The 24258-nt window shown below is 44.3% G+C and overlaps 1 protein-coding gene across 2 annotated transcripts; it reads left to right on the top strand.

Moving 5' to 3' along the window:
- Positions 1–1709: 1709 nt before the first annotated feature.
- On the top strand, positions 1710–20707 carry abi3a (ABI family, member 3a). 2 transcript variants are annotated; one of them, XM_088906126.1, is made up of 11 exons: positions 1710–2365; positions 7527–7694; positions 8932–9111; positions 10136–10212; positions 10947–11042; positions 12011–12216; positions 14043–14162; positions 15681–15800; positions 17240–17335; positions 18295–18417; positions 19593–20489. In XM_088906126.1, the coding sequence occupies exons 1-11, from the start codon at positions 2237–2239 to the stop codon at positions 19754–19756; spliced, it is 1479 nt and encodes a 492-aa protein (XP_088762252.1). In that variant the 5' UTR covers positions 1710–2236; the 3' UTR covers positions 19757–20489. The 2 variants fall into 2 exon arrangements, with proteins under 2 accessions (XP_088762252.1, XP_088762250.1); XM_088906124.1 differs by lacking the exons at positions 15681–15800; positions 17240–17335 and having other exon boundaries at positions 19593–20707.
- Positions 20708–24258: the final 3551 nt, after the last annotated feature.

Genomic DNA, 24258 nt, shown 5'->3' with positions numbered 1-24258 from the left:
TAATCGATTCAAAGATCTAATAGTCTCCAGGGTATCCTATTCAATATATAGGGGTAGGTTGATCCAGTCTCCTACAACCCTTCATGTGAAGCCTCTTATTTTTGGTCTTAGAGTATTTCCTCTTTTTCTACCGCTCATGTTTCACTGTTCATTTTGCATAAATCCACTGGGTTCCCTGCATCACCACCTTTAAGGATTTTTGACTTCCTGTTAGAAGGTTCCCTCCTAGTCTTCTCTGTTCAAGACTACAAAGGTTCAGGGCCTTCAGCCTGACAATGAAGACCTTCCTTTAAACCCCAGAATGTATCTGGTGGCTCTTCCCTGGCCTGATTCCCAAACAATATCTTTTTTTAAACAAAATTGTGCACAGTATTCTAAATGAGGCCTCATCATACATTGTACATTATGATATAAATAAGGCCTCAAAATGTGGCCTTACTAATGTACCATATCATCCATCAGTATAAATTCTACACAGGTCTACCTTTTGCTTCCCCACATTGTAGAGGATATGTAAATTATGACCTCACACAAAAACCTTTTGTGAAAAGTCTTTTTCAAACCTACCCCAGTTTCATACTTTAGATTTCTAATGTTTTTGCTTCCTGCAATTAAAACCCTAAATTTGCCAACAGTAAATTGAAAAGTACAGTGTTTTACTTTCTGGGTGTTTGCCCAGTCTTGAAATTTATCTACTGTAAATCTCTTTTGAATTTCTTTTGCTGCTTCTACAGTACAGTATTTGCTAATTTGGTATCTTCTGCAAATTATCACAAAGGCTAGTTTATACCAGATGCTGTATACCAGACTATACCACAATCTAAATTGTTTAAATAAATTACGCAGCTCCTCGTCCAGATCTCTCCAGTACTCCATGAATTACCCACTTGGAGTATTCACCCCTGTCAATACAAAACTCAACAACAGTTCTGAACAAGATGTATTGATTAGAACCCTAGCCCCAAATCTCTCTTCAACCTTAAAACCTGATACTTACCATGAACCTACCTTTACACAAACCCTGGCCATACCCTGAGACCAACTCTTGCTCAAGCCCTGGTTCCAGCTCTCCCCCTGCTCCAAACACTAGTGCTAACTGTCCTACACTAGGTCACTCGGATGTCCAGTGCGATGGCAATGTGATTTAAAGTTTTAGATAGCTTTGGGGAGAGGACTTGCCTCATTTGTACATATTATAGACATAACCTATCCATATGATTAAATATTATCATGACAAACACCATACATCAGGAGACAACTATTGAATCAAATCCTATGACTTAAATGCTGTTGGCTGGACAGCTGTTTTGCAAAACATAAGCAGCATAAAAAAAGCTCCTGACACTCTGACCCCTAGTGAAACTAGTTTAAGCTATACGTGTTATCAATGTCATTGAGAACAGACTATATAGTAACAGTATAAAAGCAACCCAGCTTGGGTTCCCATGGGGAATTCAGTCTGATGCATCATAGGTTTCTTCTCATCTTACAAAGCTGTTTTCTGACCATTTGCAAAAAACTCTTCCCTTTTGAAAGCTTTTTATCTATCTCTCAGCATTACCCTTTTTCAGGTTTGTGGGATATCATTTGCCACTCAGCAGGAAGTTAGCAGAGTTTATTTCAAAAACAGCGCTTACTTCCTTAAAATAAACTGGCAAGAAGCCGTCTCTTGTGCACCCATTAGCCACCCAGGATTTACAGCGAGAGGCAGTTCAGGTCTGAGCTTCCAAATGAAAACTACGGTCAAGCAGAGGAGAGAAAAGCCGTTTGGAATTTCTGGCACTCAAGCGAGTCCAGGGGGTAGCATGGAAATGTTAAAACATTGAAGATTGAACACAGAAGATTCAAACAGCGACAAAAAGCAGTGGTCCACTAGTGTTTTTTAATTTATGCGTACATCTAAGAGAGATGTGAAACCTCAAGCGACAAGACGCTTAAGTCAGTTTGCCTTTGAGAAAAAAAAAGAGCTTGCCGTCTTGAGGCGGAGACAAAAAAAAAAGCCCCTTTCGGTTTAAAAGGCTTTTTTTTCTTTCGCTCTGAATAAGAAGCGGTTAACTGCTTCTCTTTTCTTCACTCAGAGGAGGGATAAAGACAGGCTCAGGGCGCTGCGCTGCTCTGCTCCTCAACTTACTGGGGTTTATTTTCCCTTCTTTCTGCCTTTTTTTCCCCCCTTCTTGCTTCTGCTTGATACTCCAAACCCGAACGCGGAGCAGGGCACAGCCGTCAAAGGGCAACGATGAAAGATCAGAATGGAGAGGAGATCCAGACAATCTTACAGGAGGCCCCCAGTGCCAGGCAGGCACTGCTGGACAACTACGCCAACCTGCACAAGGTGGCCGACTACTGCGAGAGCAACTACTTACAGGTTGGTGCAACCCGTCGGCTTCGCCAGCAGGCACCCGCTGCCCCGCCGAAAACACCTTCCTCCTCCTCGTCTTCCTCTGCACGGACCTTGAAAGGAGGCCTGGACAGGGGACAGCTGACGGTTAAACTCAATCTGTTTTTTTCTGCACACTGGAATCTTGTGAGCTTAAGAGGCTGGTGCAAGGCCACGGCTTCGCAGTTTATGAAACTTTAGGAGCTCTTCATATCCACTACTGTCCAATTCGTTACTCGGGTTTGTCCCTATTCTGCGTTATCTTGTAGTATTATGCAGCTTATTACTTGTGATACTGTATTATAGAACTATACTGATGGGCATTAAAGACACATAAAATGAGAACCAATCGCATATATGTATCAAATGGTTCATATTGTTTCCTTAAATGCATACATTAGGACACTTTAGAGTTCTAATTCAGATGTTACAAAATAAGCAAGAACAAGGAGTACCACTTACACTGTACTGTTATATAATAAAACAGAATATTCTCATACAAAAATGTTGCATTGCTTGACAAGTGTCAGTGCTTTTTTATGCCACCAACCATAACCAGTTTCTGTTACCAGTGTCTTTTTTGAGACCAGGTTGACTCAAAGGTATATTTATAAGGCATACTGAAGATGTTAGTGTGAATCAACTAAAGACTAAAAAAAACTTCACACAGCTGGTCATACAGTTGCCCATAACCACCCCTTCTGTCCACATCAGCAGTACATACAGACACAAATTAATTTGTATCTGACATGCTACACCCTCACACAGTACGCTGGTGTAGTGGTTAGCATTGCTTCCGCACAGTGCTCAGACCTTCGGTTCAATTCCTGAGGTGCTATGTGCGTAGAGTATGTATGTTCTCCCTGTGTTTGCAAAGGTTTCCTCCAGGTGCTCCAGTTTCCTCTCACAGTCCAAAGACATGCTGGTAGGTTAATCAGGTTCTGCGAAAACTGGCCCTGGTGTGAGTGTGCGTCTGTGTTTGCCCTGTGATGGACTAGTGTCCCGTCCAGGGTGTATCCTACCTTGCGCCTGTTGCTTGCTGGGATAGACTCTAGCTCCCCCGTGACCCTGAATTGGATCGGGCAGTTAGAAAATGGATGGATGGATATTACCCCCTAAAACTGACAAGAAACACAGCAAGTAAGTGCAGTGCAATCTCTGCACTTCAAATACTCCGGAACTGTGCAGACAATAAACATGACCACTTGCCATTTAAAAAGACAAATTCACTGCTTTGCTTTGTCACTTTCAGGCCTGTGGTTGAGCGACCCCTTGGTTTTACATAACTGTTGAGACAATTTTCGCTCTCCCATGCGGGCACACAAGTCTTAGAGCAGTTTCCTGGTTGTGAGAGGGATGCACAAAGACTCGGGGTGTGAATAAACCTCTGAGCTCTCCTTGTCTGGTGCTCTAAAAGCAGACGTTGGAGGTTTCCTTCCTGCCTTGCCCAGTCCTGACTATAGGTATTCTGCTGCCCTGAGAGATGAGCTATTCTTTCACAGAGTTCTGTAGCTTTTGAAGACTGAAAGCTCTCTGAAGCTGCAGTGAAATGAGGAAATGTGAGCTCAGTCAGGCCCTGAGGTGTGACAGGAGATGAGGGCAGGAAAGAACACAGACAGTATGAGAGATTATACAGAAAAAGTGAAAGGGTCCTGACCAGGGGACAAACACAGAGCACTCCGAAACGAGAGACGGAGACAAATCAGACCACAGGCAAGAGCAGCACAAAGTGAGAGTAACACAATCCCACAGAAACAGGACAGCTCTACGGACAGACAGGACTGGGTTACACAGTGACATGCAGAAGGACGCCCGAGCCAGAAGATTCCAAAATAGAAAGGAAATACATCGAGCTGCAAGCGCAACTGAAAAACAAAAAACTAGAATCACAAGGAGAGATTCATACCTGCAGTGAAGGTCAAAAATAACATCAAATGTTTTCATAATATCCAAGCACACAAACTGTAACAGGTGAAGTAAATAATCTGCAAGATAAGACTGGATTCATAATAAGACTAGATGAAAAAAAGTAAATGTTAAATGAATATTTCATGCAGGTGCCCCTAAGCTGTAGAAAAGGAAGGTGCTTTAGCATAATTAGTTACTAGTAATTGTGACTTATGCTAATGAGCAAGTTAACACTATTTTCAAACTTAAAGAAGTATTTAACATTATTAATAGACCTTTAACCCACTGAAGCTAGGCAGGGTTGAGCCTGGTCAGTACCTGGATGGGAGACCTCCTGGGAAGCTATGGTTGCTGCTGGAAGAGGTGTTAGTGGGACCCTGTGGTCTGTGTGGGTCCTAATGTCCTGGTATAGTGGTGGGGACAGTATACTGTAGTGGGCACTGTCTTTCGGGTAAGACATTAAACCGAGGTCCTGACTCTCAGTGGTCATTAAAGATGTCCGGGCATTTCTCGAGAAGAGTAGGGAGTTATCCCGGTGTCCGGACCAAATTTCCCCCCTTGACCTTTACCGTGGCCTCCAGATTGTCCCCCATGTATGATGAGCTTGGACTGGCCCTGCGATGGACTGTATCCCTGTCCAGGCTGTACCCTGCCTTGCGCTCGAGGCTCCGGCTTCCCGCAACACTGTACGGTATAAAGCGCTTTGATAAATGACATGACAATAGATAATAATAATAATAATAATAATAATAATAATAATAATAATAATAATAATTTCTTACACTTATATAGTGCTTTTCTGGACGCTCCACTCAAAGTGCTTTACAGGTAATGGGGACTCCACCACCACTAATGTGCAGCCCCACCTGGATCTTTATCCAAGCATTTCAGTTATCACTAGGGAGATAAACTGTACCCATAGATTTTATACTTACAAAACTAATAAAAATTCTGAAAAATCCAGACAATAGACATTGATATTCAACCAAAGTACAGTATATAGAATTCTAACAGTACAGAGAAGGTGGACACAGGAGACTATTTCAGACTTGGCAGCAAAAAAATAAAAAAGGACAGGATTTAAAGGAAAGCAGGGAACAGAAAACAGCTGTTTAGACCTTACGACATAAATTCTGTACATCTAGAGCAGCAGCCATATTTATTTGAAAAAAACAAGTGTTCCTGATATGATGCGATTCTGAAAATTCTTTTTGGTTTGCTCAGAGATCAATCGGAGAGAAATATATACAAAGGAGAAAGTTTATAAGTGGAGTGCAGGAGGCAGAAACACGTTCAAATCCAAGGTTGTGATGGGCTAAGTGACGTTGTCTCGTAACCCTTTCTAATTTCCACTTTGCTGTAACCACTGCAGGCACGTCTGCTCTGGGCTGGCTCTCTGTGCCCCCTGTCTCTCTCTTTACTTTACGGGTTCCTGACTAGTTCACCTCCGGCTGTCGCAAAGATTCTCAAGTGCTGATGAAATCGCACCCTGGAAGGCAAGTGATCAAGGCAGAACAGTCCTGGCGCCGAGGAGATTTAGAAAGAGGAAGGAAAGGGGTTTTCGGATCAGGGGATGAGAAATGTCGTCACATGTCCTGTAAATGTGGGTGACAGAATCTCGCGGTTTCGTCTGGGGCTAAAAACACAAGCATGCTCTGAGACTTTGTCAGAAACGGTGTGAAGAAGCAGCCACGCTAAGCTCTGCTCTGCCTGAATCCCGGAGGACACTGAAACCAGCTCAAATTTGACTACCTGCTCGTCATTGAAGAAACATGGAACTCACCTTAAGGCTTTACCATAGACAGGCACGGCTGCTTTCTGTTAACACCCTCAAGTTTTGCAACACTTCATTAAAACGTGATGCAAGTTTCAGCTCTTGCTGAAAAGGCTAAACAAATGTGGCCTGTTGGAAGACACAATGAGCAAAAGTGGTAGAACAGTCTACGGCAGTACTCACAATTACTTTAACATTTGAAAAGGCAAAGTGTCACCAAACCTATTGTTTCTCTTGCAGCAAGTTCAAAGTGCTGATGAAACTGATGTTTAACTCGGACTCTAAGGAACAGCATGTGTTCTAGCGTTACAGTATATCATTCGCCTCTTTATTTAAAATATGAATAGTGCACAACCCCAGTAGCTCCTCACCTAGGCTGCACCAGACACAGTGCCTGGGAAAGGATGTGAAAACACTGAGCTGCGAAGGGTTATCAGAGGTCATGCTTTCAGGGTGCCTTTTCGGATTCATACAGCGGCTGTGTGAAAGCGGATTCATTCTGAAAGAAGAACTAAGATGGATGGAAGCTCAGCACATTTTCGGGGAGATGTGGCAAAACCATCCGACGCTTTCTTTCCTCATCATAGCCAAACTGCACTTGAACCATCCTGCGTGTGTGGCAAAAAACCAGGGCGTTGTAGCACGACAGGGGCCAATTTCCTAAAGACATCTGTGCTTCAAGCTGATCATTACTACTGCATGTGAAAAGAGGGATGTGGAATAAAAGCTGTCTGCAGACAATTCAGTACGGGAAGGCTCCGAGTTTTGTTTTAGTGCATACTTCCCAGTTCCTTCTTCTCTTGAGAGTTTCACTTCTGACTGGTTCTGAACCTTCTGAGCTCTGTGATCGCTTTCAGACGCAGGTATAAACTCTGCGGGACGTTGCCTGCAGCGATCAAACTGATAGGCGTCACGGCTTTTTCTAACCCAGGTTTCCGAGTGGAATACGCGCTCTCCGGATCAATTCGCATTGCCCTGGGCAACAAGAAACGATCACTGTCACCTACCACCAAAAAAAAATCATTCTGACAGGTCTCTTCTTCCTAGCAGTTTCTTTCAGTGCAGAATGCAATTTTAAAAATATCAGTGCTGGACCTTCTTCCTGCTAGGGTCAGAGAAAATCATTTATTGAGCCAGTTTGAAATTTGCTTTCAATTCACACCCACAGAACAACTTCGGCGTTCATTTTCAAATTCAGCGTTCATGTCAAAGGCACTACGCACTGAAAGCAACGTGACCGAGATGAAAAAGGGAGCTGCTGGTGAAATCAGTATCTCTGGAAAAAAAACCAAACAACTGCAATAGGAAAAAATGCCTGCAATTTTGTAGACAAACGATGATCTGCTCATCCGTAGGAAGTATTCCAGATGGATCGTAGAACAAAGATTCAGCCTGGAGAGGAATGGCCAGCAGCACGCTCGTGTTCTCAGTGTGAGCTAACGAGATCTGTTTCACTCTTTCCCCCAGGTGGAAGATACAAAGAAGGCTCTGGAAGAGACCAAGGCCTTCACAACACAGTCCCTGGCCAGCGTGGCCTACCAAATCAGCACCATGGCCAGCAATGTCCTGAAACTGCTGGACGCTCAGAACGCCCAGCTGCGCAACCTGGAGTCCTCCGTCAACCTCATCTCTCAGGTCAGGGAACCGCGTACCGGCCCGGACAGTTCCAGCCAGCTAGACCTGCTCTCACGCAGTCCCGTACAGCCCTCTCCCACATTGTCGAGAGTTTCCCAAGCAACATAATGGATTGAAACTCCCCGATTCGAGGGGAATGGAAGAGCGATGAGCACTGCAAAGATACTGGAGTTACTTGAAATATCCGGGAATCTCATTCATCTATCACTGCAATTACAGCTTAGACTACATTTCACTGTTTAGCACGATAGCACGAATTAAAATTGAGCCCAATTGCCTACAAATTTAACCATCTCTCATTTTGTACTACATACTGTAGATGACCACTGGGGTGATTTATCAGGCACCTTCATATATAAATTTGACAAGATTATCGGCTGGGATGCAAAATCCAAGGTTTCCTGTCTTTCAGGATACCAGGGGGCATGTTAATATCTGTTACTTTCGTTGTTCCAGTCCCCAGAAGGGACAGACAGGAGCCTGCAGTGTTTCTGCTCTGTGCTGTCCGTCTGGTGGGAGAGCCACTGTTGACCCACCCCTCCCCCCTCAGCTAGCTGTGCCTGTGATCGGTGTATTAAACTGTGAGAGCGCAGTCCTGCCTGGGACAGTTTCCAGGGGCCTTTTGTTGACTGGCTGCTTAGAGCTGTGAGACTGAATAGCTCCCCAGTCAATGCAATGTGTTCCAGGCTTCATCGCTCTCAAACTAGCTTCTCTCCCAGCGATTTCACTGGCACCCCCGCCTCCTCCGTGCTTGGCATCCCAAACGCGGCCACCTCCGGTTCCGAGGTAGCAAGCCGACCTCTGAAACCTAGTTTCGGCTTTCGCTACGGCAGGGCCCGAGACGTGCTCACGGGAGTGTTCACTCCGGCTGTCACAGTCCCAGGGGTCTGAAAGATTGCAATGAGTGACATGTAACTGAAGGAGGGAGAGAGAGTCTTTATTATCCCCCAGGGGGCAATGTGTTTTACAGCAGCAGTGCTGGTGTACACACCAAAACAATAACTATAAGCATACACTACATATTTGCATAGAAAATCAAGTGTTAAGTAGGGGTATGGCTACAGGTATGAATGAGAATTTAAGAGATTTATCAGAGATTTACAGAGATTCAAGAGAGAGAGATTTATTTTTCATCTGAATATAGTTGGGCCTTGTTTGTATGTTTCCCCTTGGCTTGGATCTATGCGATCTTGCTGCCTGTTTTTTTTTTAACCTCCACTTGCTGGTGTCCTCCCAGACAGTGGACATGCACCGGGAAAAGGTTTCGCGGCGAGAGATCGGCGTTTTCACCACGGTGAAGAGGATGCCGCGCAACCAGAAAATCATCCCCCCGCCTGCCACCCCCGAGCAGAAGACTAAATACTCCCGCACCCCTATCGCGTACGCAACCCTGGACAGCGTGGGTCATGGGATGAAGGTACACCCATCTCAGGACAAGCGGGGAACTTCCTCACAAAACCTATTTTATGTTCAATGGCCATTCGTCACTTGCAGTACAGTACATATGGCACTAACAGTGACCAGTGTTCTCCAACAGGGGACGCATAACTGACCGAGCACGCCTAGGGCTGGGTGGCCTTGAGTTACTCAGGGTTACTGCCTTCCGCACAGTGGTGTCTCCTGCAAGGGCTCGTAGTGACTGTAAAGCACCGTGTGGCTCCCCAACACGTCAAATAATTAACAGCACGTGGAGATAATCGTGTGGGAGGAGAATGTTTGCACCTCCCCCCCGCGCAACACAAAGATTCGGATCTTCATCTAGGCGACATCCGCTAACAATGACATTAAAAAAAACTTCAGCTCAATCGATGCTTTCACTGCATTTGCACATATCGTAGCTGCTAACTCCCCAGACAAAACTGCCGGCGGCTAAACTAGCACAGTGTACAAACTGTGGTTTTTGCACAATGAAACCGAGTCACATCCTTCCGTGTGAAACGAAGCAGTCTGTCAAAGTTCCAGTGACCTCAATTTCAAACCACACGCAAAAGACGAGCTCAAAAACTGCAGCCCAGCTGAAGAACGTCAGTTTGAAAATGTGCCGAATTAAAACCTTGCTCGGTGCAGAAGAAATGCACCTCTTCCTCTGCTCATGCACGGCGATACAAAGGTCAAAGACGGAAGGTTTACAAATCATACCACAAACCTAGAGAAAATAAAGTAGAATTTGCAACGGAACGCACCTTCCTTTTAGAATGAGTTTTGTTAACATTACAAGTATCAAAAAAAGTATCAAGAACGTTTATTGTTGTGCTTTCAGTGTAGCAACTAAAAAAAACCCTGGAACAAACAAACTCTCTCGGTTACAAACCTACGAAGACATACAGAGGGATGGGTAGGACAGAGCACTCAAATCTTTGTGTCCTGTGCTGTTTGTGCCGTTAAAATACAAAAAATATTAAATGAAATATATATATATATAAACCACTTCTCACCCGCAGGACTCGAGCAAGCAGCTGGGAAGAACAGGGACCATGAACCGTAAACAGCCGTCGAGGGAGCCCGGAGGTACTCTGGGGTATGTGCACAGAACCCACCACCACAGCCCGGAGCTAATTTTACAGACCCACGGCTCACTTCGCTCGACAAACATCGCACGGCCATCCGGGAATACACAGCGGTTTTGTACGAGACTGTCCCAGCTACACGGACAGACACGATCACACTCAAAGTAAAAAATAAAAAGATCATTGGTCTGTTCCCGCAGGATGAAAAATACTGCAATACAAATCATGTGGCTTCGCAGCGCAGAAAACCTCTCTAAAGCCATACGGAGCGCTTTTCAAATTGTTCATATATCACTGTGCGATCGTTAGGTTGTATCTGCCTGCAGATGGAAACCGGAGTGTCCGTTTCACCACCTGAACCTGCAGTTACCATGTAACGCAGACGGCAGGGCAACTTCAGCAAGTGTCAAACACTCATTTTGTTCCTAGTATTTAATCATGTGCTTCAGTGTCTACGGGGAGACTTAATACACATACGTGTATTAAATACAGTATTGAGATTGGATTCCTGGCAAATGCGGATTAATGTTCTGATTAACTACGGTGTCGTGATTTGGCTCCTGGGAAATACAGATTTAAGACGGAGACACTCCAAGTTCAGCCCAAGCGAGTTCGGTAGGCCCGAGGCTCACAGCCTGGCGATGGGTGTGTTGGTTGGTGCACAGCCAGTTTGTGTGCGGGCAAGGAAGCGTGGAGTGGCCGAGTGTGTAACTCTCTCGTGTCCTGTGATACACGCCCTCTTCAGGAGGAGCACCAAGGCGCCCGAACCAGTCCAGTGTCCAGTGGCCCCATCCCTGACGCGCGGCCCGTCTCTCTCCTCCCTCAACGAGCGGCCCTCTGGGTAAGGAACAAGCCGAGCGGGGGGGTGGAGTGCACGCAAAGCGGTTAAACTCGAACAAAGGGGAACAAGTGGAAACAATGTGGAAGTGCACTTAGAACTGAGAATAGGAGACACGTCTTTACACAAAGGGTTGTGGGAGTCTGGAACCAGCTACCCAGTCATGTTGCTGTAGCCGATACCCTGGTCTCCTTCAAGTCAGCTGGAGGAGATCCACGGTTCAATTAGCTCCTCACAGCCAGAAGGACTGGGTGGGCCAGATCGCCCCCTAGTGGAAAAGTGAAATAGATTAATGTGCAGCAAATTCCTTCTGTTACACAGTCCTGAGTCAAAGTATGACCCAAATTATGACGGGTGGAACTTTAAAAAATATCTGTACTCTGCCCAAAGGGCTGAGATTATTCAGGCTTGGTCATATCTGAAGGTGGATGTCAGATGACTTTATATACGGACTGGTCAAGCGACAGGGTATTAACCGTCAGAACTAATGGACCTGTTTTCCAATGTTTAGAATATGAAACCTCAATCAAAATGCAACAAATCCCATCTGAATAAGAGGCCTATCTATCATGAAATGAAAGCAGAAAAGTGCAGAAGCAACATTGAAGCATTTTATGTTACCTGGGTGAAAGCTGGCACAACTACCCTCACTGCCAAAATGTGTCCGGGTTATGGGGCTGCTGAAGCACAGCTGTCACAATGACGAGACACAGTACAACTTTCGGATTTATTGCATCTAGTGCCAGAGTCCCCAGTCCTGGTCCTGGGGGGCCAGTGTGCCTGCACTGAGCAGCTTGTCCCAGCTCTTCAGGTGCTGCTGTTTTGAAGAGACCTGAAAGACCAGCAGACATACAGTACCAGCCCCTTGGGACCAGGACTGGGCGGCCCTAGTCTAATGTAAAACCAGTGGCTCTCATCAAAAGAAGAAAAAGGCAGACGCTCACTGATTTTCTGTTTTCTGGCACACACAGTTCCAGCTTTGGCATAGCCGTGCCCCCGCCTGTTATACCCACCTGGACTGTTCCTGATGTTCCACCACCCCTCATGGAGGAGAACCCCCCACCCCCCGCACCCCTAGACATCCCTGCGCCCCCACCCCCTCCCCCTGCCGGCATCCCAGCACCCCTCGCTCCGATGTCAGTCCCTCCTCCCCCACCTGCACCGCCTCTGGAAATGGGTCAGTGTTCATTCATTTTCATATCGCAGACCAGTTAGAGAAAACGTCAGATAACATTTCCATGTGTCTTTTTCAGCTGTAATCAGACATTTTTAACATTTGAGGTTTGAAGTTCAGCTTTAATTTGTTACTTTATTCTGTGTGATTGTTTAAAGGAGTGTACAAGTTCTTTATTACAAATAATGCTAGCCTAATATATCCCTTATAAAGAACATATGTTACTAGCAAAAAGTGATAAATATTAACAAAATGAGCAGCATAGCAAAGTATCTTTAAGCCCTGCTGCCTCACAGCTTCTGGGTCTGAGTAGAGCCATTCAGTTCTGGCCCATGTCTGTCTGTGTGGAGTTTGCATGTTCTCCCTGTGTTTGTGCCTGTTGCTCCAGTTTCCTCTCTGGTTCCAGAGTCATGCAGGTGAGGATTGATTGGCTGGTCTCAACTGTCCCCTTGGGTTTATCCCCATGAAGAAGGCAGCTGGACTCTCCAGCTTATTACTTGAATATGAGCTGAATGGCTCTGACTCCTGTGTCTCCCCTGTGAGCATTTCTGGTAATGGGAGTACACAGTGAGACAGAGCCATTCAGCTCATATCCATGGAGTGTTGGAGTTCTGGCAGTCACAGTATGGTAGTATTAGTCATAAATACATGATTTATACAGTGATATTCACTCTGGGTGCTAGAGGGTTGTAGTTCAGTAGGTTTTATAAATCACATCTAATTTTGCTTGAGTAAAGACCAGGCAACCTGTGATATAAACCAATTAGACGAACAACTGATTCACATCAGGCCATTAAGTGCCCCAGGTGGAATAAAACCAGCCATTGAAAACCAGGAGTGAATATCAGTTCGTTATAACACACACCTAAAATAAAGCATTACTTTTCCTTTTTAAGCCTTGAGTTTTATAACCAGATGTGGCGCACATACCATTTGAAAGATAGATGGGAGACTGACCATAATCACTAATCAAGTGTTGTCCATTAGAAACCTCAAAATCTGCAGAAATGCCATTGTAGCACGATGCACCGATTTTAGTACAGCAGGCTTACTCATGCATACATGAGGCAGGTAAATATGCATCGTGCTTACACAGCAAGTAATGTGTTCTTTTTCATACAAGCCTGTCACCTAAGCCTGTGTTAGAAGAGTATGCGTGCATCCTGTGCATTAATATGAATATTAACATCACACTACACGCCTGATCACATTTAATTTGTTTTATGTATTTTTCTATGCTATTACCCACTTTAGGATTTCCAGTCCCCCACTTATACTGTAGCTACTGGCTGATTCTTTTCACAACACTTGTCTAGTACTAGAGTATTCTACTCTATAAGTACAATTACTTTTAATTCCAAAACTGCATCCTTGTCTTTTCTTGCCCAGCAAGTGTCTTGTTGAGTACTTAATATTTAATATACAATATTTAATGTGACCTGAACAAGGTGTCCAGCAGGTGGCGCCTTTGAGGTGAAATATTGAAATACTGCTGCCTTCCTGAAAAGAAATAAAAGGAAAAGGCCGTAATTAGTGTAAAAACAGAAGAAATCTCTATGATTTAAAAATGCTTGCTTGATTAAGTTCCATTTGCCTCTGCTATGAGCTTCTTATGGGAGTGTTAAAAAGGAACAAGTGCTGCAGTATTGTGTTTGAAGAATGTTGAGTGTCCTCTCACACAAAGCAATGTGCTTGCTTGCTTTGGACACTTCAAGCAGAAAGAAACACTGTTTTAATATGGCTTGATTTTGCGCTTTTTGAAATCCTTGCAGAGCTACAGAGCGCACTGCATAACAGAGCACTAAGACCTCTCTCGGATGTTTTTGCAGTGGCAGAGGAAAATGGCTTCCCTCCCCCATTGATGTCCAACGCTCCCCCACCTCCGCCTGTGACGGACGCCTTTGACCTGCCTGCCCCGCCCCCTCTCCCCGGCAACGGGCTCAGCTCAGGTGCAGTGTTCCAGACAGCAGCATGGGCCACGCAGCTCTGCGCATGCCTTAGTTCAGTTCAGTTTATTGTCATACGCACAACTGCAACGAAATGCTTATTTGCATGTTTGTTCCAATACAAAGACATTAAGGAAACACCAAAAACATAAACACAGAACAGTGGAACATAAATACATACAACTTGAAAAAACACATCAGTGTGAGCCAGTGGAAGGGGTGGAGTTCAGTAATCTGACAGCTTGTGGGAAGAAACTGTCTCTGAATCTGGAAGTTCGTGACTTTATGGCTCCTATACGCTCACCAGAGGGCAGGGGAGAGAGAAGGGAGAAATGGGGATGATTCTTGTCCTTAGCGATCCTTCCAGCCTTCCTGAGACAGCAGGTTGTAAAAATGTCCACAGTAGAGGGGAGCTGTACTCCAGTGATGGACTGAGCTGACCTGATCATCCCCTGTAATGCCTTCCGGTCAGACAACGAGCTGCTGGCAAACCGCACTGTAAGACCACACGTGAGCACACTCTCAGTAGCCCACCTGTGAAATGTAGTAAGGACAGATGAAGACAGACCACATTTTTTCAACTGTCTGAGGAAGTAAAGGCGCTGTTGTGCCTTCTTTGTAGCTCCAGTTACATGCTGGGACCACGTTAAATCATTAGTGATGAAGGTACCCAGGAACTTGAAGCTGCTACCCACCTCTACAGCCACCCCATTGGTGTAAATAGGGGTGTGGTCCCCATCCTGCTTTCTAAAAACGATGCTTGGTTTTGCTGACATTGAGGGAGAGGTTATTGTCAGTGCACCACTCCACCAGGGTCCTGACCTCATCCCTGTATTAGCAGGGATTCGGCCAGTGATGGTGGTGTCATCAGCATATTGGTAGATGGAGCTGGAGCTGTGTCTGGCCACAAGATCATGGGTTAACAAGGAAAACAGCAGGGGGCTCAGCACACAGCCCTGAGGGGCATCTGTATTGACGGTCAGCGTGGAAGAAAGCTTTTCATCCACCCTCACAGTCTGTGGTCTGCCAGTCAGGAAATCCAGAATGCACTTGCAAAGAGAGGTGTTGATGCCCAGGTTGTTAAGCTTCTTGACTAGTCTGGAAGGAACTATTGTGTTAAATGCGGAGCTGTAATCAATTAATAGCATTCTGACGTATGTGTCTTTATCATCCAAATGAGCCAGGGCATGGTTAAGAGCCAGGGAAATAGCCTAGTCAGTATTATGCAATAGACAGACTCTCATTACTCAGCACTACACGCAATCAAGGTTAAGGGTTATGCTGCTTTCTTTCTGTGGTGGGGATCTGATACATCATTCACTGCCAACGAACAGGAGCTAAAATCTCATGGCAAAGCTGCTGGATCTTTATGTTGCCCTTGTGTCCTCTCCAGCGCTGCAGCTGTCTGTCTCCTGAATGTCTTGGCACTGCTTTGACTTTTTTCTACGTCTCTGTGGCTTCCTTTGTCCCTCTTTCTCTCTGCGTCCCCCGGTGTCGCCCGCCCACCCCTGCCCTGTTCAGCTCTGCGTTCCAAGCGCGCCCGGGGGCGGCGCCACCCTGCCAGTAGCCGCCCGGGGTCCAGGGTTCGACTGGGGCTGTCTGCGCGCTCTTTCTCCCTCTCCTCCTCCTCCTCGCAAGCACGTAAGGGCTCTGCTTTCTGGTCTACTGCCCACTCAACCCCACGCCCACCCGCGCACAGGCCACTCCTGTCTGCCCAGCGGGAGAAACCTGCGCTCTCTGAAGTTCAGGGTGAAGTAGTGCGGAAAAGAAGATGAAAATTTAGGGAGTGGTTCATCAATATCACACCAGGCACGCTCTGATGGATATAGACGTCACCTAAAAGGAGTGTTTATTTTTATCTTGCTTGTTGCATAAGTCACAACCACTCCTCCAGCTGACTCATTTTTTCCTCTGAAAACGTGCACTAGCTGTTCAGAATGTCAACAGATTACTGTATAATAATACACTCTAATCACTCTAGATTACACACGACTCACAAATTGGGTTTACAAAACACGTGGGCTCCTTCTTTAATAAACTGCACTGAAGCCATTTAATACATAAACTGAAAATGAACAGTGTATTTTAATCTGTTTTTCAACACTTGACCATTATAGCCGCGAGATTTATCATGTTTATTATTTCCCAGTAGAGAGAGCCTCGAGTTATGCATATGTGATAAACTTCACATATGCATAATTACCATCTATAATTTACCATCTATATAACTTTATATATCTTTATATGTCTGTAAAAGAATAGAAGCCAGATTTTTTTATGGTTAAGGAAGTCTACCGTCTTATCCATACATATCAGGCTGCAACAGAACAGTCTGGGTTCTAAGCTTTATAATGCAAGATTGTCCAGTGCTCTTCTTGAAGAGCCCTGGGGTCTTCTTATTTTCATACAAACAGGTATTCAAGTTCAAGTTCAGGTTTATTTTGTCAGTCCAGCCATATACAAGTATACAGAGGAGCGAGATATTGTTCTCCAGGTCTACGGTGCGAATACAGACAGACACTGACACGATTCATATCGTTGATCAGTTTTCTTATCGCTACTGAGGACACTAATGATTGAAATAAATTGAGCCGAGCCATTCGAAGAACTGCTTTGGGAATATAGAGAAGCAATTCAGCACACAGAGTAATGAGTCAAGAGATCATATTCCCATGAACAATGGCAGTAAATCCATTTTGCAGCCCCCTCCAGGTGTGTGCCCACCCTTCTGCACCTGCAAGACAATGTAGACACAAAGTGTGGACAGGCTGAGCTAGTGCAGGACGCTCTGAGGAGAACTGTCCTTCCTCTCAAGAACGCAGCCCTCACAGGTGCGTTTCAGCAGTTACCAGATGCTACTGCTCCACAGTTACTGGTGCAGTCTTGATGTGACTTTTGCTTGAAGGGGACAGCTACATTTCCGAGAGCCCTGTACTCAGAGTCTGCAGTTCTTGAGAGCTCCAGCACTAGGACTGCGGTTCGACACGCGGGAAATGCACGCGCCGGGTTGTGTCAGCATGCTTCCAAGCCAAGACAGCAATCTGTTCTGCTTCCTCTCCTGTCCTCACCATCTCTGTCAGTCATCATCCCCCCCCCGCCACCATACCCCCCCCCTCTAGCCCCGCTGGCCCTGCTGACCCCCCCTCCGGGCCTCGCCAAGCGCTTCCTGCACCTCGGTGAGTGGCCTTCTCCCTGCCACGCTTTCCCGCGCTGCGATCCTGGGTTCCGCAGAGCTGGGTTCTGGGGCTTCGGGTCAGTAGAAAAAGAATAAACGTCTACACAGAGGCGTGTGCCTGGCTGCTGCAAGTGTCCTGAAACGAGTGGGCTCATCCCGCCTGTATCCTTAACTCCCTGTTTCGGGGTTAGAAAGAATCAGCATTGATGGGTCATTTCAAACCACAATAAAAGTCAACTGTACACAGTAACTTGTAATTTACATCACAACATAGACTAAATTTCCAGGTTTGTGATTCAGAATGATGCAACAAAACTTCTAGTGAGGTGAAGCGGCCCTATTTACATGGCTTGTGAATATATCTCAATAGAAATATTGCCCTCCAGTTTGAGACGGTTTTGCCGACCAAAACTACTTACTTGTTAACTCGGCATGCAGATCACGCTGGAACATTTCTGCAGTGAAATGGCTGCTGCGCCCCCTGTACTCATTCGCTCATACATCACCTTACATTAGTCGTCACAGTGACTAGTGAGCAGGAAGGGCGGCATCATGTCACAATTTGCGTAAACTCAGGCGAGACCAGCAGTTTGCAACAACATGGTGACTAGTATTTTCACAAAGTTCGGGATTTTGTGCATGATTCATTTTGTGATACCGTTGCTTCATTTATTTAGTTAACCTCTCAGAGAAATTGGGACTGCAGTGCCCCTTCAAACCGGTAACACAGAAACGATAGACCGGCATCTACTTCAACTGAGGCTGTGCAGCCAAAGCAACACAGCGCTGACGATATGAATAAGATAAGAAGCATATGGCCGTGCATTAAATATTCATCAGATTTCTGAATTGGCAAAGGCATAGCCTGTACCTACTCAATACACGCCATCTTTTGGATGAAGCATTTTCGGTTAAATACAGTGAGGACGTGCAATTCCAACCCTTCTCTGCTCTTAATAGAAATGGACTTCCAGCCTCCCCCACCTCCCCTGGACATGTTCGGGGCCTATGAAGACAGTGTTCCTCCACTGCCTCCCCCTGTGGACTACGATCTCGACGCCCCCCCCAGCTACGAGGAGAAAGGTAAGAGTACCAGATCCAGCTTGTGCCCCAGGCTCACAGAACCCCCCCCCCCCTCAGTGACGCTCGTGATTCATTTATTTCTGCTGAGTTTGGTTGCTTGCACTCTACGTGCTGAGACATGTTCTCAGGCCTGAAATGCTTGAGTCAAGCCTGCATTTTGAAACCTACAAAGCCAAGGAATCTTATCTAGGCTAAGATTCTGGTGATCCCGGCTAAGGACATCTGGAGAACACCAGATGTTGTGCATAAGTCCAGTTTAACCAGGGATAAAAGAACAGCAGCTCCAGCTCCCCAGATAAGAACTAAACACTCTTTAATAATAATAATTCCTTACACTTATAAAGCACTTTACAGGTAATGCAGACTCCCCTCCACCACCACGAATGTGCAGCCCCACCTGGATGATGCAACGGCAGCCATAGTGCGCCACTACACTCACTATCCGTGGGGAAAGCAGAGTGATGAAGCCAGTTCAAAGATGGGGATGGGGAGGCCATGATTGGTAAAGGCCAGGGGTGAATTTGGCCAGGACACCAGGGTAACACCCCTACTCTTTTCAAGAAACACCCTGGGATTTTTAATGACCACAGAGAGTCAAGACCTCTGTCTTATGTCCAAAGGACGGCAGCTTTTTACAGTATAGTGTCCCCATCACTATACTGGGGCATTAGGACCCACACAGACCGCAGGGTGAGTGCCCCTCCTGGTCTCACTAACACATCTTCCAGCAGCAACCGTAGTTTTTCCCAGGAGGTCTCCCATCCAGGTACTGACCAGGCTCACACCTGCTGAGCTTCAGTGGGGCTGCTAGCTGTGAATTGCAGGGTGATATGGCTTCTGGCATAAATATCAATAGCAGATCAAGGCTTCAGGCCCTTATCAAAGCTTGCCAAGGAAATCGACACTGAATTTTTACAGTTTTCCCAGAGGTTGATCACACCTCTCTGTGTTTGCACTGCCGATTTCACTGTTTGAATTTGTTACTCTGCCCTTCCATGGTATGCTGCACAGTGCAGTGAACCGTTGTAAGGCAGCCCTGAAAGCATTTAGTGCTTCTCACAGCAAACAGATGCTCAAGCCAACTTGAGAGAGTCTCTAGAAATAGGGTTTTGAGATAGAAGGCTGCCTTAATTTTCTAATTGTTTTTTTTTTTGCTTTGCTTCTCGATCCCTCAGCCGTGGCACTGTACAGCTACAGCTCCGGTAAGGAGGACGAGCTGACGTTTCAGGAAGGGGACATCATCTACATCATCCAGAAGCACGCAGATGGCTGGTACAGAGGCTTTTTCAATGGAGTGGAAGGCTACTTCCCAGGGAACTACGTGGGCCCAGCTAGTTAACAGACCAGGACCGGACAGTCCCAGTCTGTAACTCCCTCTGTACACCTGGGTTCTCTCAAAGCACATTTCATCTGCTTTGAATTCTATACTGTGAATTGTGAAGTCTCCAAAGGGGATGGTTTTTATTTTAAATCTGGAGAGGAGTGTGGAATAGGGGACAGCGACTGAGACAGAGTCTCTCTAAGACGCCACAGTCAGAAAGGTGCCCTTCACCTGCAGGCTCTTTTTAATTTGACGATTGCAACAGGCAGACGGTTGTCCACCTGTTCCACAAAGCTGGTGCGTCATACTCAACGTCAGAATTAAAAGACTTTTGGAAAGGCCAATCGGGGCACAGAGATGCCATGCCTACCCAGCTGCCCTTATGGCCTCGGTAGTATTATTCTGAAAACCTCCTAGTCGTGACCATGTCAAGCGCTAGGACAGGAGGTGTACTGGAAATGTATCGTACCTGGAAAAGGCCGCTTGCAGCCTATGGCACCTGTGACTGTTTGCATTCAGGGCTAATATCAGCCTTAACCTACTAGCATTAAGGTTTTAGTTCTAATCTCAGCTGCTTAGGGTGGTGGTAGCTCGTTATATTGGTTATTAAAATTTTATGTCCCTAGAATTAAATGTTGTTTTAAAATAATTTTGACAGAGTAATATACTGAATGTGAATGCGCTACGTATTTTGAAATTGCGATTTGTATGCATAGTTTCTAAGAAATAAAAAAAGAAAATGGTTTTTCACATTTTATTGTTCTGCATTGACTCATTATCGTTACAACAGTGCTACTAGCCCTTTGAGAACACCAACCCATCTTGCACATGTACTGTAAACCCTGAACACTTTGTTCCCTGCCGCTGACTCTATTTTGTATGCGTAACCTTTACATTTCAAGCAATAATTGTCTGAGGATTGCGATTGCAGTTCAATACCAATACAATAAAAATTAAATTTTAATGCACAGTTTTGATTTTATTGGTCGTCTTCTATTTTTAATAGTCCTGGCATTCCATGTATAAACCAGGCGATAAATACTCTGTTGCTGCTTTCTTTCGGTCATTTGGCTTGAAATGACAAACTTCCCTCAGGATCAAAGAATTGTTTTAACTTGAGCTCTTTTTAACAGTCTTGCTGAATCGAAGAGTTCAAACGTATAGGACGTGATCATGACTTTGGACTGTTTATGGACAAAAAACGTTCATGTTTGCCTTTCCAGGTTAATTTTTACACTATGAAGTAGTTACCATGTGACACTGTTGAAATAATCACTACTACATTCTTAAAACAGAACTTTATATGCATTGCATTTGGAGCATCAGGTTTTCTTTTGAAGAAGTTTTCCGTTAAAGATTAACCAATCAAACTGCAAGTGATTAGCATTTGAGGAAGTACATGCATCAGGACTGAGAAGATAAAAGAGAGCACAAATTAGGGGTGAATGCTCAAATTAGGGTGATGTAATTAGTGGAGTACCACAGGGATCTGTTAGCGGCACTGCTCTTCCAAAAGCATATCAGTGATCTAAATTCTGGTGTAGTTGGGTAACTACTCAAATTCACAGATGATAAAAAATTATAAAAAACCAGAAAAGAAAATGTAAGTTTTAGATAAAATTCAAGACTGGGGAAGCATCTGGCAGATGACATTAACTGTAGAAAAGTGCATTTTGTTAAGTGCAGGTAGAAAAAACTTAAAATATAAATATACAAATGAGAAACGCTGAGCTTGAAGAAGCTGCCTACAAGAACAACTGAGGTTATATCGCTGCATCATTTTCATCCTCTACCCAATGTGGAGAAAAAACAGAAAAGCAAACAGGCTATTATAGACAATCTGCTATAATATTTGGATAGTTAAAAGCAAGGAATTTAAATCAAGGGAAGTGATATGTATTTTAAAATGGTACAAGGTGCCAGTACGATTTAATTTGGAATATTGTGTAGATTTGTGGTCACCATGACCCAAAAAAGATAGGGTCAAGATCACTTGACAAAGTTAACCCACCAGACTTGCGACCCAGCAGTGAAACACAAACTGGAGAACACAAGTGGAAAAATACAAGGCTAAATTAACCTCACCCCTGAAACATCACCAGTTCAAATTGGTAGAAACATTTTAGTTTGCTAATAAAACAGAATGTGAATTCATGGTCAATGATTCCTGCAGCCACACACTATTTCAATAAAATTAAGAGAAAACAAGAAGAAAAATAGAGTGATGCTTTATGCACTGCAAGTGCAAAAGCTGAATTAATTATTCAAGAGATCTATAATTTAAAAGTAATTTTACTATAATTAAAACATTATCATAAAAATACTTTAACAGCTTTTTTTAAAATCTCCAAACTTTGGATAAGTAAAGCTTCTCAACCTTATTTCAGCTGTTATGGCAATGTTACTCAGAGAAGAGAGAAAATGTGAAACAAAACCTCTAAAACAGGACTAAGTTTTAGTTAAATTCTAAATTTAACCCTAAATGAATAAACCAACCAACGAACCCACAAACACCCTTGCTTATAATATCCACAAGTGCTGAAAGATATTGTGACACCTTGGCAAACAGCCTGCAGATCTTTAATAGAAAAAATATCGTTAATCTGATAACCCTATCGTACTCTACAGGACACAGAAGGTGCTGTGTCTTTAAACTGGCTGATGTAGTTATAAAGCTGTCCTTTGTCCCCTGACTCTGCATCATGTCCACCAGAGTTCATCTTAGAAAAGATAAGATGCACTGTACTGCCCCACACAGAAGCAGGTTAGCAGGGCGAAAACACTAGCAGTGCCAGGTTCAATTTTGGGCCTTTGGATTAAGAAACGGTTCTGCCAGGACTTTTTTTTGCTGAACCTTTTACGCAACACATTCAAAAACTCTTTCAGATTGTCAAGGTAAGAAACAGCCTATATCCTTCAAAAAATCTGTTTGTGTCACAGCATCACAATAAAGTTTTTCATTGGGTGAAAATGGCAGATAGTCAGGCTTTAAAAGTAACCTCAATAACCGAGTTTAAGAATGAGTTCTGACCAAAGTCACTTGGTCAGAGTAGCTTTGCCAGAATTTTTTCAGAAACTTTTCACTTTGAAGAAATTCTGGTAAAGCTACTCTATGGTGAATGTGGGTTCAAATCCACAGGAAGTGGCTCATTCTGATATTAAAAGAATTCAGAATCGTGTTGCATTCGTCGTGTGGCACTGACACTATTAAAACTGGCTTAATAAGTAGAACCACTGTGTCATGTTACAGAAAATAAGTGACAAGTGATGCTGGACATACAGTATACACTACCAAACAATCTGTTGTTGAAAGATGCATATTGAGGAGTTATATCTATTTTTTTACTGACAGCTTGGCCATTGTGTCAAACCTGTGATTTCCAGTCATGTAATTTCTAAGTGTGGGGGGAAAAAAGCTACTACCTTCACAATGCTCCAAAACCTTCTGCTGCAAAAAACTGTGCATCTCAAAGTCTAAGTATGCCATTCTATAGTGTTCCTACAGGAGTGCAATATAAAACTAACAGCTTTTTTCTTTTCTATTTTGCTATGAATGTTCTGACCTCTTACGTGTAGCAACTTTGACAGGAAAAGGAGAACTTTAGGCTCTTCCTTTTATACATCATGTGATCAGAGCAACACTAGTGTTAAATACAAGTCAAGAGAGGTTATACTGTAACAGGGCAATGCATCTGTTGAACCACATCCATACAGCCCTGGCCACTTTAAAGAAGGGTTCAGAATGCATTGGATAAGATCCAGAGAATAGCAACAAGACTCCAAAGTGTAAGGATGGGTTATGAAAACAAACTCAGCAGAAGACATCAGATGAATATCACCAAAATTGTAAACAGGATCAAAGAAGTAGATCCCTTATTTCAAGTTCAGTGTAGCTGGGGAACTGTCTAAAATCCAATTCACTCCAATACTGAAATTTCATATGCAACGCATTATTACAATGAGTGGGTCTTTGAAGCTTAGGTCGTGATGTTGAGATGGATTCACTCACTGTGGCAAATCAGTGAGCACCATTGCACTGATTCCCTCAATAGACTGGGCAAAATCTAGGGCAAAAAAATTCAAAGCTCAGGCTTAATATCATTCCATAAGTGATTCGAATAAGGTTGCCTCCTGTGTGGAGTTTCATGGTCTCTTTGTTTTCATATAGGTCTTCTCTAGGTGTTTGGCTCATAACTAGCTCGTACTGTTTAATTTCACTGCAGTCTCCAAATTGTTTCTGTGTGCTTGTGTGACTGCAGTTCACATTCCCATTCCCCCAGAGAGCAGCTCAGCTTCGTGACTCAGGATTCAGGAACACAATCCAGGTTGCCTTATAAGGAATAAGCAAACTTCCAATGACAAATAAATGGATCATGTTCTGTGTAGATGAATGCTTGAATACCCATACTCCAGAGGAATTTATTCCTCCTTGCAATTAAAAGATGTACAAGTTGCCAAAGGATCAAGAGACTTCAGTAATTTCATTTTAGTTTCCCTTTAACATTCTTTTAAGTTATAGT

The sequence above is a fragment of the Atractosteus spatula genome, chromosome 26, assembly GCF_055471065.1.
Source record: "Atractosteus spatula isolate fAtrSpa1 chromosome 26, fAtrSpa1.hap1, whole genome shotgun sequence".
Taxonomy (NCBI): Eukaryota; Metazoa; Chordata; class Actinopteri; order Semionotiformes; family Lepisosteidae; genus Atractosteus; species Atractosteus spatula.
Note: the sequence above shows the minus strand (reverse complement) of the source record. Positions and strands in the feature narration are given on the sequence as shown.

Excerpts from the sequence above, each read along its gene's own strand:
- abi3a (XM_088906126.1), top strand. The coding sequence starts at position 2,237 with ATGAAAGATCAGAATGGAGAGGAGATCCAGACAATCTTACAGGAGGCC. Across the intron at positions 2,366-7,526 it reads GCGAGAGCAACTACTTACAG|GTGGAAGATACAAAGAAGGC; the intron begins GTTGGTGCAACC and ends TCTTTCCCCCAG. Across the intron at positions 14,163-15,680 it reads CGGCAACGGGCTCAGCTCAG|CTCTGCGTTCCAAGCGCGCC; the intron begins GTGCAGTGTTCC and ends TGCCCTGTTCAG.